The 15,224-nt window shown below is 48.1% G+C and overlaps 1 protein-coding gene and 1 long non-coding RNA gene across 5 annotated transcripts in view; one reads left to right on the top strand and one right to left on the bottom strand.

Moving 5' to 3' along the window:
• Positions 1–11,070, bottom strand: part of SLC6A12 (solute carrier family 6 member 12) — a 37,053-nt gene extending 25,983 nt beyond the window's left edge. Inside the window, exons 1-3 of one of the 3 annotated variants that reach the window (XM_042890519.1) lie at positions 10,886–11,068; positions 3,667–3,863; positions 177–311 (exon numbers count right to left, since the gene is read on the bottom strand). In XM_042890519.1, the coding sequence (XP_042746453.1) occupies positions 177–311; positions 3,667–3,859 (328 nt within the window). In that variant the 5' untranslated portion in view covers positions 3,860–3,863; positions 10,886–11,068. Of the gene's footprint in view, positions 1–176; positions 312–3,666; positions 3,864–10,841 lie in introns of all 3 variants that reach the window. The other 2 variants (XM_042890518.1, XM_042890520.1) reach the window with 2 other exon arrangements.
• Positions 10,323–12,384, top strand: LOC122190499. Of its 2 annotated transcripts, none has more exons than XR_006182150.1 (3): positions 10,323–10,471; positions 11,455–11,701; positions 12,247–12,384. It is a non-coding gene; the product is annotated as an uncharacterized LOC122190499 (long non-coding RNA). The 2 variants fall into 2 exon arrangements; XR_006182151.1 differs by having other exon boundaries at positions 10,323–10,447.
• The last annotated feature ends 2,840 nt before the right edge of the window (positions 12,385–15,224 follow it).

Consider the following 15,224-nt stretch of genomic DNA (forward strand, 5'->3'; position numbering starts at 1 on the left):
GAGAGGAGAGGAGAGGAGAGGAGAGGAGAGGAGAGGAGAGGAGAGGAAGAAGGGAGGAAATGTGGAAGAGAGAGAAAGAAAGAGAGGGAAAGAGAAGCAGAATAATGCTTCCAAAAGAGGCTCTGAGTCACTAATTTTTAGAAAGTGCTGCCAGCAGTTCCTGTAAATTGACTCACCTTCAAAGATGGGACAGATCTTCCTCCAGGCAGTGACCCCTCCTTGGCTGGTGTACTGCCCCAGTGCTGTCTCCAGAAGGAACAGTGGGATCCCACAGGTGAAGAGAAAGATGAGGTAGGGGATGAGGAATGCTCCTGCAAAGAGAGATCAGATACTGCCTCAGGAACCTCTTTAAAACCTTACCCTACACACCCCTTACAGATACCTTGGGCCACAGCTAGAATCCTCTAGATGTAAACAGAAATATTTCCCTGAATTAACTGTGTGGCCTCTGCAAAAGAAAAAGTTCTCTTACTTCATCAGTTCTTGGAAAAATACAAGTCTGGTCTGCCTCATGCTTCTGCAGTACTGCTGCATTTGTGTTGGCCACTGGCTAGAGGTAAGGTAGAGCTGTTTAACGGGAAAAGACCACACTTACAAAAGTGTCCCTGTTGTCATTCCCCAACTTCGTGCTCACTTTCAGCAGGAGACAGGCAAAGCACGAGGAGCCCTTGCTTCACATAATTGCATTTGTTCTGCCTGTCCTGGGAGTCACAGAAAACTTGCTTGGAGGATACAAACCTGGAGACTGTGGCATTTCTTGATAAATAATAAATCTATTGGGGTATAAATTCGCTTGAGACAGATTTCATGTCAAATTAGACAAATAGTTTGCACTGAAAGAATGGAAGTAGAGGGATAGCAAAAGAGTATCTTTCTAGTATTTTCAAAATGAAAAAGTTTAACTTCTCTCTTTGGTTTTTCATTAAAATAAAGAGTGTGAGGCTTCCACATTTTCACTCCCCTCCAAAGACAGGCAGTAAAAGCAAAGCAAGTCAGGGTAGATGTCTTTTTGTCAGGGTACTTCTATCACATAGCAAAATTTAGTCACGAGCATCTCCCACTACCAGTGCCTGGGGAGCAGCAGCGGTGTGGACAGCAGAGATGAGGGCCTCAACAGGAACAGGCTTTGTCCCCAGGTCCCAATTCTCCCCTACCAGCACTGCCACTCATGCTGAAATTCCTTCTCATGAAGGATAATTAGCAATTAGGAGCATTTCCTCTTGTTTTTAAGCCAGCAATGTTACAATAACAAGCTGATCCAGACTTTCTCTAAACACAGCTGTGCTGTAGCTACAGGGGACCTGAGGGTGGAGGCAGGGAACTCAGTTCACAGCCTCCTTACAGGTTTGCAGAGCAGGCAGTGGGAACTGCTTAAGCTAAACCAGAGGCAGCTGCTCCTTTGCTGTTACAAGACCCCTTTGCAACAAATCTGCAGGACAATTTTATTATCCTGTGCATGCAGGAGCCTTCCAGCAGGCCAGACCCTCTCCTTTGGTATTATGTCTCAAAGGCTGACCTGTTTTATTCTGAGCAATGAGGGCTTTCTTATACCTTTCCTGCCTTGTCTCCCTTAACCTTCCCCGGCTGTTACCAGCTGATACTCCAACTGCCATCTCCTCCCCTCTTTGCTTCTCCACTAAAGGAGGCTCAGCAAGAAAGCTCTCCTTTCCTTATGAAAGAAACAGACCTCCTTTCCTTATGATTCTATAGCAACTACAGGATGCTGAGCAATTAGATCAAACTTGAAGTGAAACCATACACAAGCTTACAATCAGTTGATTTACAAAAAATTAACATGATTGTTTTTATGTCATCGGTCTTCACAACTTTATAACTGTTTCACTGCATTGGAAGGTAGAGAAAGGTAACAGGACACTATTCCCAGGCTGGCAGCAGTGGAGAACTAACAAAAGGCAAAAATACCTTTTTTTTTGCAACAATGTGAAGGGCTTTTCCAATGGTAAGGATATATTTTAGTGTCATGGGAAAGAGAGCAGGTTGTCTCAACAAACTAGTTTGTTGTCCGTTTGTTTGTTGTCCATTTGTTTCCCTGGAGCATTGGAGAAAGAAATGTTTCCCCTACAGTCATAACATATAGTCATACAGTCATAACATACAGTCACAACAGTCCAGGACTACTGGACTGGATAATATAGACATATACTATGTAAAGGTATCATCCAAGCCCAGGAAAAAACTTCCATGCAAAAGACATGACCTTTCTCTCAAATCATCACTGCAGAATGGGCTGTTCAATAATGTGCAGCACCTGTGTTAAGTATCCTGTGCTTTTCTGACTGACTTACTGCCATCACAATCTCAAAGAAGGTAACTAAAGAATCTACTTAAAAAACTACCCCAGGTTCAAGTAAAGATTCTTTCTATTTTCTTAAACCATCTTCTTATCCAACCCCCATCTGGCTCAGAGGTGACACTGTACTGACTCCAGCTTGATTTGGAAGAACTCCAGAAACAACACACGGGATGAGAATTTGGTAATCTTGGGATGAAGAACAGCTGAATCAGTAATCTGTTGGTGACAGCTTACAGCACATGGGGGAAGAATGGCCTTTGAGATATAGTCTGCAGGGGAAAAATACTTAAGGCAAGGGAAACATGCTAACAAAAGCTAGTGGCAGTCAATTATTCTCTTTTTCCTCCCCAGCTATGTTTTATTGTTATGAGAAAGCTTATTTTTTTAACCACTTAATGATTTTATTGCATTGTTATTGTGAAAGGGGCAGCCACATAAGAAACAAAAGGGAAGGGAATAGATTATTCCTGGGGACGGATTTCCCTAGCAGTGTGTTGACCACTGGCAGAACTGCTCCTGGGAAAGTGGTAGCTGCATCCTTCTTTCCATCCTCAGAAAACCCTTCTCATATATTCTCAAAGATGTCTCTTCTGTCTTATATTTCCCTATACAACAAGATAAGATGCTTCAGCTTCCATCACTGCTGGAGCTGAGTTATGGTAGCATAATAAAACACTGTGTTGCCCTCATAACCACAGGGCAGCCAGCCCTGTGAGAGTTGCAGGTGGGAGTTCAAGTTTTCTGAAGAAGGAAGAGGGCACCCAGGTGCCAGGAAGGACATACCAGGCTTTAGCAAGGATACTGGCACCATCAAAGCCTTTCCTCCTCTATAACAAGGTCCTGAGAGAGGTGGGGGGTAATAGATAGAGTGGGAAAGTAATGATGCAGAAGGAGGTTGATGCTGGCACAAACATGCGCAAGAACTTCTTTACAGTGAGGTGACGGAGCACTGGAACAGGCTGCCCAGGAAGGTGGTGGAGTCTCCTTCTCTGGAGATGTTCAAGACCTGCCTGGATGCCTACCTGTGCTACCTGGTGTAGGGAACCTGCTTTGGCAGGGGGGTTGGACTCGATGATCTCAGGAGGTCCCTTCCAACCCCTACAATTCTGTGATTCTGTGATTCTGGCTTTCTGACCCCTTACAGCTCATTTTGGAAGACCATATGTGTCTCTGAATACCCAAGAGCCTCAAACAGTTCCTGAGAGGTAGAGTTCCCCTCCTAAAAGATTCATTTGTAATTAAAACTCAGCAGAGCTGCTTTGAGAAGCAGCACCCACTGGGAGAAATAGGCCCAGAAATGAGTGTATTTTGTAGTGTCTGCAGACCAAGAACAACTCTTACTAACAACTTACCACCGCCATTCTTGTAGCAGAGGTATGGGAACCTCCACACATTACCCAGACCAATGATCTCTCCAGCCACAGACAGCACAAACTCCACTTTGCTGCTCCACTGGCCTCGCTCTTCCATTTCCTCCTCTTCTGTCTCTTCAGGAACTGCAAGTGCCCCATTGGGCTCTGCCTTCTTGACTGTGGCTCTGGTCATGGCTCTGTGGGACAGAGGAGAAACAGAATGCAGGTGCAGGGAGCCACTGGTGGGAAAAGGAGTGAGGGGACCAGCCGCAACAACAGACCCATTCCTACTGTCACCTTGAGTGCAAAGGTAAAAGAAAAATTTGCAGGAGAAAGCAGAGCTATGGAATCACAGAGAAAATTCACTCACTGCTTGAGAAGCCACACTGAATGTGGCTGGGCCTAAGGGGTGGAACAAGGAAGACATTTTCTAATCTATACAGAATAATGAGCTATCCGTAGCGTCATCTTAATTAAACAAGATTAGTCACTGCTTATTGCAAAATGCAGTTTTCTACTGTACACAGAGTCAGTCTAAATCTAGCCAAAATTCACTCAAGTCAGAATAAATCTTCTTGTTGACAACATCTTCACATTGATTCCCAGTATTTGATTATAAAGAGAAGATTAAGTGTAAAGACAGGAATCTTCTTTTACCCATCTGAAATAATCCTCCTCAAAAGCATGCCCTAATGGGTTACCTGGTGTAAGGATGCACAGGGGAAGCACAGCCTTAACATGAACAGGGTAGATGATGAACTGTGCCAGGGAAGTCCTAGCTGTAGCTACATCTTGCTGGTGGCTTTGCTCAGAAGTTGGCCTTAGAAGGGCCAGTTGGTATCAGCAACATGCATCAGGGATACATGTTCCCTTGCTTGACTTAGGAAGCTGCACTGGAAGCAAATCTCTCCAAAGTAACAACGTCTCTGAAAGGCTTCCATCCCCACTATCTTAAGTGCAAAGAAACCAGGGCTTTCTCTCTTCACATTAGCTTGCTGGTGGTTTGGTAGATATCTTAACATCACTTCTACTTCTTCCCCCTTCCATCCTAAGGGGCCATCCCCATTACCAAGGATCAGCAGAGATAGGAATCTGTGCTGCCCACACTGTTCATCTCTTCCTCTGTCCCTGGATCTCCCCTGGACCACTGAGTGCCCAGGTGAAATCCAGGCATGGTTCTGGAAGTGGCTCAGTCCAGGGACCTCTCCAAGCCAATAGAATGAGCAATACCTCACCACATTTTACTCCACCTTACAGGACCTCCAAACCAATCTAACATTTTGCAGTCTCATATGGACACCATTCTTTCTCTCTTTGTACGTTCTCTCCAGTTTTCTCACTTAAGGCTAGCTAGTGTGTAAGGACAATCAGAAAGCCTGAGGCAACTGGGAATAACAATACGTATGGTCTTACTAACAAACTGGCCTGGTAGCATAAAAACACCATGGCATTTCTTTTGGTGCAGTGTTCAACAGGGTGAGAGGGAAGCAGGATCAGGTTGATCCTTGATGCTTGAGCTTGCTTCACACAAGACAGCATCATTATCACTGGGTCTCATTTGCTTCTGCAAGTTGCCTAATGCAGATGAAATCATTTCCTAAATGCTAACCCTCTGGATATATCAGGTCCTCAGGCAGAGAAAGACACTTGCATATGAAAAGGCAATTTTTAGTGAATGTGCATAGCAAAGCAAGCAGGTTTTGGCAGAAGGCATATTTTCTGTCATTCAAGTACAGAAAAGAAACCAGACCACAGTGTAAAACATCAATTGCTCTGTAAATACCCAGGCCTTTGCGTCCGCATCTGCCTTCATGCCAAGGGGCCCCTACACTTCCCTTTGACATCAGCAGCACATTTTATAGAGTCACTGAATCTCTCAAGTTGGAAAGGACTCATAAGGATCATTGGGCACAACCCCTGGCTCCACACAGCACCAAACCCTGTGTCTGAGAGCGGTGACCCAATGCCCCTTGACCTCCAGCACTTGGGGCCGTGCCCGCTGCCCTGGGCAGCCCGTTCCATGCCCACCACCATGTGCTGCAGACCCTGTCCCTGACCCCCAGCTGCCCTCCCCTGACGCAGCTCCATGCCGTTCCCTCGGCCCTGTCGCTGTCACACAGAGCAGAGCTCAGCGCTGCCCCTCCGCTCCCTGTGAGGAGCTGCAGCCGCCATCAGGCCTCCCCTCAGCTCCTCTGCTCTGCGCTGAGCAAACCCAGGGCCCTCACTTTCACACTTTGCCCTCCAGAACCTCCTTCATCTCTTTAGCCCTCCTTTGGATGCTCTCATAGTTTTATGCCCTTTTTGTACTGTGGCACCTCAAACTGCACACAGTACTCAAGGTGAGGTTCCACTGGTGCAGTGTGGAGTGGGACAATTGCTTCCCTCAACTGGCTGGCAATGCTGTGCACGATGCACCCCAGCATAGGGTTGGCCTTTCCACAGACTCTGAAAGCAGAAGACTGAATCACATACAAAGCTCTAACACTGCCTTTAGTAAGATGAGCTGCAGCAAGAGCAGTGGGGCTTATAGCACGGAGAAGGGCAGTTAGGGGCCATTGGAGGCCATTTTCAAGGCTACGTGTCTGCCTGCTGAAAAACACTGCACAAAGATTCTGGTTTCCCATTAAACCTGAAAGCTTTTCAGCTCTACCTTTGCCCCTGCCACTTTGCTTCCCTGCTGGGATGGATGTGAAGGGGAAGGGCCAGGCCCTGCCGCCAGCCTTTTCCTGGCTTCTGAAGGACCCTCTCCCTGCTGCCTGCCTGCTGCAGGGCTGCCAGCTGGCTCATCACTTCATTCAGATGCTGCAGCACAGCCTCCTCGGCTCTGAGAGTAGCAGAGCTCCTTGCACTGTCAAATGGGAGAGAAAAAAATAGCACGTACTTAATGAAACATGTTTGATCTGTCACAGTCCTTGGCATGTCCCAGTTTGCTGCAGTCCAGGGCACATTATCAAGTACAATGATGCTTAAGTCTGGGCTTATTGAGGATGTCATGAAAAGCTGACGGGAGAGGACTTGGCTAATTCTTTGCTTTTGTTCTTTTAATGCAAGGAGATCCAAGAAGCAGTCTGTTTCTACTAATATTTGTGTTTTCCCTGATTGTGTGTTAGCCCTGTCTCTGAGAGGGGCAGGGAAGCTCACTGATGGGCAGCCACCTCCTCTGCCCAGCCCAGGAGGCAGTGCTGAGTGCTAGCCCAGAGCCCCAGTGCTGCTATCAGGGATATTGGGAGCAGGACATGGGTTCTGACCTGCTCTGACCCCATCCCATGGCCCCAGAACAGGCCAACATGAAGAGCAGAATCTGGAATGCCACCCTGGGAAAGCATGGATCAGCAGAGGAGATGCTGCGCTTGTGGCTTTATTTTCCTATTGCAAAAAAGGGAGAAGCACCCAAGTTATGGAAATAAACCTTTTCAACTAGGTATGGTTGGTAGATTAAACCAGTGCCCAAAGTTTGGGCCCTTTGTGTCTCAAGCTCCCATTTCTCCCTTCCCAAGCAAAGTGATACACAGCATTACACATCAGATTTTCCTCCTCTGCGTTGCCTGCTGTTTCTATGAAGAAGCCTATTCACACAACTCCTGCTTCTTTTCTGAAACATCTACTCCCACTGTGCTCCTGCCCTATATGTTCCCAGGCCAGATGGGGACTCAAATAGCTTCTTGTTTCCAGCTAGGAATAATATGAGTCTCCCACAGCAGCCCAGACACCCACTGTGTTACATCTTTCCTGACGTGCATTTTCTTCTTCCTTTAGATATTTCTGTCCTTAATACACAAGCTTGGAAAAAATACTTTGCTTCTCACTGCCTGCCTGCAATTCTTCTGCTCTCTTGTTATCAAAGTTTGAAGAAAACTGGCTCCTTCCCTCTGTCTCTTTTGTTCCTTTGCCATGAGGTATTTCCCATGACTGAGATGCCCCTGGCATAGCCCACAGTTCTGCCACTCATCCACCACCTCCATCCTCTGACCTCATCTCCTTCCAACCTCACCAGCCATTTTCAGAGATGCCCTACTGTATTTTCAACCCCCAGTCCATCAGTAAGGTGCCTGGAGCAAGTTGCCCAGACAGGTGGTGGATGCCCCATCCCTGGAGACAATCAAGGTCAGGCTGGATGGGGCTCTAAGCAACCTGATCTACCTGTGGATGACTGTTCATTGCATGGAGGTTGGACCAGATGACCTCTAAAAGTTCCTTCCAATTCAAACAATTCTATGATTTTCCAGGCCAGGCCTTGCAGACATGACCTGTCCTCTTCCCACAGAGGGAACAGGGCAGGTTTGGAACAGGGCATGGTGTGTGCCAGCAGCCAAGTTTTTTCTCCACAAGGTGTAAATGCTGCAACAATCAGAATCCTCCTGGATTCTGCCTGTCACTGAAAAGAGAGCAGACAGCACGCAGGCAGCCTCAAGCAAGTCCCTTCCTCAGAAGCTGGCTGAGGTAACCACGTCTCTCAGTGTTCAGAATTTTGGGGTTTTGTTGGCCTGCAGCCATGGGATCTTTCCCATATGGCCACTCAAGGCAAGCAAGGCCCAGGACACAGCTGAAGTGCTGTGAGCCAGTTCAGTCCCACATGCCAAAAGCACTATGCAGAAAAGCAATACTTATTCATTGTGTTTGGTAGCAAACTGTCATTAAAGAGGGAGGCAAGAATCAGAAAGAGGAGAATGAAAGCATCATTTGAAAGCAAATCCTAGTGGTACCTCAGTCCCTCCTAAGGCAAAAAGGACTGACTGAGGACTGCTCATATGAGATGAGGAACAAGAGTAAAAAGAGAAGGAAGCCACCAGGAGTTCTGGCATAGGAGAGAGAAGGTTGCCTTCCCACAAGCCCAGTGCCACCACTCAAGAGCCCTGCCTCTGGGCAGCTGACCTCCTCTGTTTGACCCTCTTCTGCTGTTTTATCTCGAGGCAAACGAGAAGAGGGCAGTCTCAGGAGCAAACAGTGAATCAGCAATTGATACCATATCAAAAAGCAGAAGATAACGCTCACCAGAGGAAGCGCAATGTAAAGCACCTTTGGACACTGGTAGGTGCTGTTTGAGCTGCAGGAGGCAGAGTCACAGTTGATGGCTGAAGACAGCACTGCATTTATGTGTCCTGGCTTTATTGTGGAAGAAGTAGCAGTCAAGCACATGAACTGCAATTTGAGGTGGGGAGGGAGGAATCAGAAAGGCAGGCTGTGCTGGGTTATGCAAGGAGGAGCAGGACGATGCAGGAAATTTGTTGGCTGCATGATATGAACTGGCAGCTGGAATCCTGTACCACATGCCAATGGTAAGGAGGGAACAAGGACAGAGAACAAGGATACAGTGCCAGGGTACAGCTGAAAGAGCAGTCCAGAGGAGCAGTGCTGCTGCTGGAGCAGGGCAAAGATACAAGATGTACAGGGAAATAGGAGCAGTACCTCTTCCCAGCAACATGAATAGTGATTGCTGCTCCCAAACCTGAACTTGTCTGGAGCATGGCTCACTCCAGCTGCAAGAAGAAGGGCAAGGAAAAGTATAGCGAGAGAAAAGTGATCAGTTCCCGGACACCAGTTCAAATTAAAATGCCTTTCTTTTCTAGATGTTGAAAGCTACCTGTCTTCTTTACAATTCTTGATTAACTTTTGAGTGATGTGGGTGATACAGGGTATCTCAAGGCATCTGTCCATCAAGGTTCTTGGGGCACAGTGGACCTACGCCATGAGGATCCATGCCATCCTGCCATGAGGATCAGACCCTGCTTGCATTTTCTCCAACATGAAAAAAGGGCAATACTCCTGCATTCAGCATTTTTGCTGCTTACTGACACCAGCAAGAATGAGAGTAGGAGCATCTGTAAAGATGCTAATGACATGTATATCTATGATGCAAGCTGCAAGGTGTGCAGAGTGCAGTCCTTTGCAGGAAAGGACCAAGCCTTTCCTCATTGTCCTCTACTAGCAGAGAAACACAACCCATGCTTAGAGCAGTGTAGGCTTGTTTCTTCCTCACACTGGCTCTTTGGTGCCTGCAGCTCATTGTTCCTGCTGCAGAGGGCAAAGCCACAGAAGACCATGAAGACCCAAGCCCCGCAGCAGCCTGGGCCTGGTTGGAGTCTCCAAATGCTGGTTGGAGCCTGGGCCTAGCTGGACGCCTGGCAGCCAGCCAAGGCGCACGGGCAGCAGAGAGGTTCTACTGGGGCAGGACAGTGACCTGTCGTGCAGACCCACATGGACAGGACAGAGTCCAAGGCAGGGGACACAGTGGCTGCAGGGCTGCTCCTTCACAGAGCTTCAAGCTCGGGAAGCACGCGGATGTGCACTGAAGCCTTGGGGCCCTGCCCGGAGCACCAGCAGGCAGCAGTAAGGCACAGGGCCTGCTGGGCAGACCTCATCAGGGACCACATCTTCAGCCCCACGCTCAGCACTGATGAGCTTCTGCAGAGCTGTGAAGGCCAGGTCCAAGGTTCAGACCCTTATATTTCCAGTTCTCAGTGAAGAAAACTAAGGCAATAGCATTTCCAATGACATTGGATGAAAGCCCCCATTCACCACAGTGATTGCTTTAAAAGCACTGTTGTTGATTTAAGGAGATGTGGATCAGATGTTATGAAACCCCCACGTGATCTGCTTGGGTTTGTTCACAAACACACCCTCAGATCAGGGCTTCTGCACATGCACAGATCTTGCCTTCTCCCTGCCCTCCCCCAGGCTGGTTCTTCACCCCTAACTGGGAACAGATCCGAGGACAACCTGAGCAGGAGGGAGCAGAAAGCACCTCTTGGAGCTGCACCGCCGAGCCACGCACTAGCACAGGGTCAGCAATCTGCAGGGTAGCATGGTAGGAGTCACTGCCTCCTGCTTGCCTTGAAGCTTTTCCCCTACACATCACTACCTAGCTATTGCTGCTCATTCCCATCCCTCTCTGGCCCCCTCTTATGTCTTTCTCCACCTTTCTTCTGCATGAGGCCTTCTCTTGCTCTACTGCAGCCTTCAGTGCCAATTGCCCATCCTTCAGGTATCCACCGCTTCTTGGCAGCACAACTCTGCCTGCTCTGTCCGACAAGAACCATTAGGAACAAGCTGTTCCCTGTGCTGATCCAAACCGGTAATTGCTCCCCACCCTCCAGCCCTCTCTCCCTTTGCTGGGAATTGTTTTCCCTCTGGCCCACTCCCAGCCAGACCTGCAGGTGAGCAGATGCCCAGCTCACCTGCACCCATGTGGGATCCGCCAGGCAAGCCAGTCCCGTCTCACCAGTGTCCAGATGGGGAATCCACTGCACTGCACGGCAGGGAGATCCAGCAAGAGTTAAGGCAAAGGCTCCCCTCTCTCCTCCTCCAGTCCCTCCCCTTCCACCAACTCCCCCCATCAAATTGTCACCCTGCTCTCAGGTGGGTGGTGGGATGGCACAGGGAGGTGTGCCGGGGAGGGAGAACTCTCTCTGCAGCTCCCTTTCCGCATGTGCCTCTCCAGACCTTGAACTGTGGCCCTGACAGGAAAGCAAGAATAGCAAGCAGCTGTGGGTGGACAGGGCAAAGGCCCTACATTTGCAAAGATCAACCATCGACAGTGAGCCCACCGACCCCAAAGCATGGCCCCAGCCACCTGCCTGCTCTGCACCCATCTCAGCACCAACGTGCTTTTCCAGGGCTGATTGAGTGCTATGCCAGCGGAAGGCATTCCAGTTCTGCTACTTTTCTCAAAACAGTTCAGCTCCATAAATTTTGTTTTAATGATTGTTACTGTTTCATCTATCACTTTGCCCATAAACATGCCTGCCAAATTTCTATTGACCTTTTCTTGTATCTATGCCGTCAAACCAGAGTCGCATGCAGCATTTAAACTGGGACGTGTCCACCATACACCAGGGTTGGAGCTTCCTCTGGTCATCAGAGACCTGACAGCAGCCCTCTGGGTCACGAGAGACCACAGCATGAGCACCACAATCTCTGCTGATGGGGGACCGTACTGTCACCTGTCCTGCTGCAGCGCTCCAGCGTCACCCAGGGCAGCTGGGAAGAGGGACAGAAGAGGTTATCCAGATATGGAGGGGGATTGAGATAAGCCTAGGTAAGCAGAACTGACCTAAAAACCTCATTTATCCACACTGAAGTATTTCACAAGAACATCACAGCCTTTTTGCAAAACTGTAGATGGGAAAAGACCTGTGACATTCAGGCAAAAGAAGAAGAAAGCCAACCTAAATGAAAACTTTATCTAGAAATGAGTGAAAATCACTCTCCATCAGGGAAAAAAAGGGCTGTTATTTCTACTCTTCAAACCAGAAAATACCAGAAGTTACACTCAGTTTTCAGAGTTTCTCCCCGGCTAATAATTCATCGTAGTTTTCACGGGGCAACCTGATCCTGCTGTGGCAGCATCCACTTAAGGACTCACCATTGTCACAGCCCAGATCCCAACAACCTGATCTTCATCCTCTGCCAGTCTGGTGGCACAGACCCCAGGGACCACTAAAGACCAGGACTCTTGGTCCATGCTGCACTCCCAGTAGTGGCTGTCCCTGGCTTTGGGCACACCCTGCACCCCAGCAAAGTTCTCCTGCTCCCTGCTGGCTGGCAGCACCCCTCACCTCCTTTCTTCTCTCACTCTTCCAGGCCAGAGCATGGTGCAGTCTGGCTCCCATCCCACTGGGCTTCAGCCGGAGGAGCCACCAGAGCCAATGCCCATCCATCTTTTGACACCTTTGCTAATAACAAAATAACAAAAATAAAAATAAAAATAAAAAAGCAAAATAACACTGTAATAACAGCTGCTTGTTTGATCAGGAATTTGCCTTGTCAGTTGAACACTGTGTTTTTAGAGGAGCTTCCCCTATGCATTCTTATAATTTATGCTTTATGTTTATGGTTAATTTCTGCTTAAGCAAGCCTGTCCTACAACAATTCCACCATAACTAATCACAAGTGAACATAACTAAAGTAACAAGTGCTAACGAGGCCCTGCTGTACCATAATGGGCTCCGGCAGCTGCAGTGCTGCTCCAATGCAGGGCCTCGCTTGTGCCCCTCTCAGCACTGCCCATCACTGACAGCCTCTTCCAAGGGCTCTAGAGAAGAGGAGGCTGTCAGGAGTCTTCTGCTTCAGTAGCACATTCAGGGCGAAATGTCCCTCTATCCTACGGCTCCCATGGTAAAGGAGAGGACAAGGCAAGGGGAGATTGTGCAGGAGCTCAGTGTTGGCAACAGCAGTGGGCTGTGGGGAGGATTAGAGATGCTAGGGCGACGTCCTTGGTCTAACAGACTCTTTGAGTCTAACAGCAGGGCTTGCTGGTGATCAGAGACCAAGGAGGACTATGGAAAAACATCAGGCAGAGGGCACAGGGCAGCGGATCCTATTGCCATGGGGTGCACGAGGTGACAGCAAACATCTACAGTGCATAGGTCACAAAGATGCAAAGGACACTATGTGGCTGCTGGGACAGAGTAGCACATGTTGGTGCCCAAAACAACTTGATGCATTAGTGAGCCCAGGCAAAATCTGTGGGACTCCCTTATTTCTATGTAAAACTGGAAAAAGTAAAAAGATATATAAAAAAAAGTAAAAGAATATACATGAAAAAAAAAAAAAATAGGTCTTCAATCCTATCCCCATGCTCCTGAAGCTTAAGAATTGACTTCTTAGACTAAATTACAGATTTTAGATTCTGAATGTGAAGGGAAATTTCAAAGAATGGTCTCTCTTGTCTGATGGGACATCGTGTCTTCCCCATGTGGGAAGGGTCTGAGCTGGGGTATGTGCCACAGGCTGTGAGAGGAGGAATGCTGGGCTGATCCTGAATGCAAAACAACTCAATTCACCGTATTCCAAGTCAAAAAAAGATTACTGCATTCCAAATTTCACCTTCGTTTGGGGTGCTGTATAATAAGAGGTGCTGCTGATTTAACCATGGAGTCTTTAAAAACGGTGTGAGAAATGTCATATCTGGAAGTTTCAAGTGTACTCATTTCAGACTTAGTCTATCAATCTGCTCAATGAATAATGAGAATCTACTCAATTTAGATTTCAAGCCAGGCATCACAGCTTTCAATTCTTCATCCCAAAGTCCTATTGAAAATAAGAATATCTAACAAACCTTTGGTGGTTTTTTTGCTGGTTTTCTTTTTTGCTTATCTGACCTGCAGAGCTCATCCAAAGCTTTACAGCAATTAGGTCATTTAGGAACACAGGTTTGGGAGGTTTCCTGGCTCATATGTAACCAGATCAATAAACCACATGCCCAATTCAATGGACACCAAGCTATTTGGAAACAAAGCAAGTCACAAGCCTTTCGGCAGGCACCCATTTTGCCTATCTGCAGCTGAGCAGACTTTCTACCTCAGCCATTTTCTGGAGGTAGCTGTGGACAATTTTCTATTAGCTTTAATGTACCTCACCAGTGGACCAAATCTCTTATAGGTATTACTGGAAAATGAAAGTATAATTTTGTTTGAAATTAGTAAGACATGGAAGAGAATGTGTTTCTGGAGCTTCAAGTATGATTCATATAAAAAGCCAACTGAATATTATCCTCCGTATTAAACTCCATTTGTTCATTTCTGGAAATAATTTCTACCAGCCAGCACTGCATGAAGTGGAATGGCTCCATCCACCCTCACACACTGGAGGTCTCTTCCCAAAGAGGATTTTCCTTTTCATTTTTTCTGAGCTCTTTCCTACCTTCATCTCACAGGCGAGCATCAACATGCACGTCCTCAGGAGGCTAAAACAGCACATGCCACAGCTGGGAATGAATACGATCCCTGTGGGAGAGAGCTGACTGCAGCTTGGAAAACACCAATAGGCAGCAGGAGCCAAAGTGCCTCCTTCACCCCAAGCCAGGGAAAGTCCCTCTCTGGCTCTACAGCCGGTGGACTGCCCTTCACCCAGCATGCGAGTGGGGCCAAAGAGTCTCACAACTCGGAGGGTCTGCTGATCCACTTCAAAGACCCGTCTGAGGTACAGTCAGCTGAGGTCTACCATCATCTGTTCAGAAGGGGAAAGAAGAAATCCCCTGGAGCACAGCCAGACTGTTCACTCATCAGCATCGCTTCCCATAGACAACTATATGCTGTTTTTGTGTGGAAAGCAAGAGCTGGCACTGTACCAGAGGAAAGGGTCTTCTCTCAGTCTCCTTCTCTAACCTTTTCCTGCAGAAACCCCTACCACGTACTGCTCACACCTATCCAAGTGCCCCACAGCCCCAGAAGGAAGCAGACAGCAGGAAGCTCTCCTCTTCCACATCCCCCTGCCCCAAGGATTGGTGCTGGGGACCTGTCCCCTTGCCCCACAGGAGCACACGGTGCCACCAGCCTGCCTGTGGAGGTAACCTTGCACCTCGCCTTTCTGCTGCCAGCAGTAGGTGAGGTCCTGGGGCCACCTGGTGGTTCATTACGTGGATTGTTTGAATTCTTCTCTCCGTGCTGGGTGCTCCAGCAGCACCATACCAGGCCGTATAGCACAATGCCTGCCAGTCCTTGGGAAAGCCAAGCTTCATTCACTCACTCAGCCCTTCCTATGCTCCGGCTTTCTCAGGGTTACCTGAGAGCTATCCAGATTCCCAGGGCTACATGTCCTCTGGCTGCCCTCTTCAGATG

The sequence above is a fragment of the Lagopus leucura genome, unplaced genomic scaffold (assembly GCF_019238085.1).
Source record: "Lagopus leucura isolate 7727_CA_CO unplaced genomic scaffold, USGS_WTPT01 Super-Scaffold_100159, whole genome shotgun sequence".
Lineage (NCBI taxonomy): Eukaryota > Metazoa > Chordata > Aves > Galliformes > Phasianidae > Lagopus > Lagopus leucura.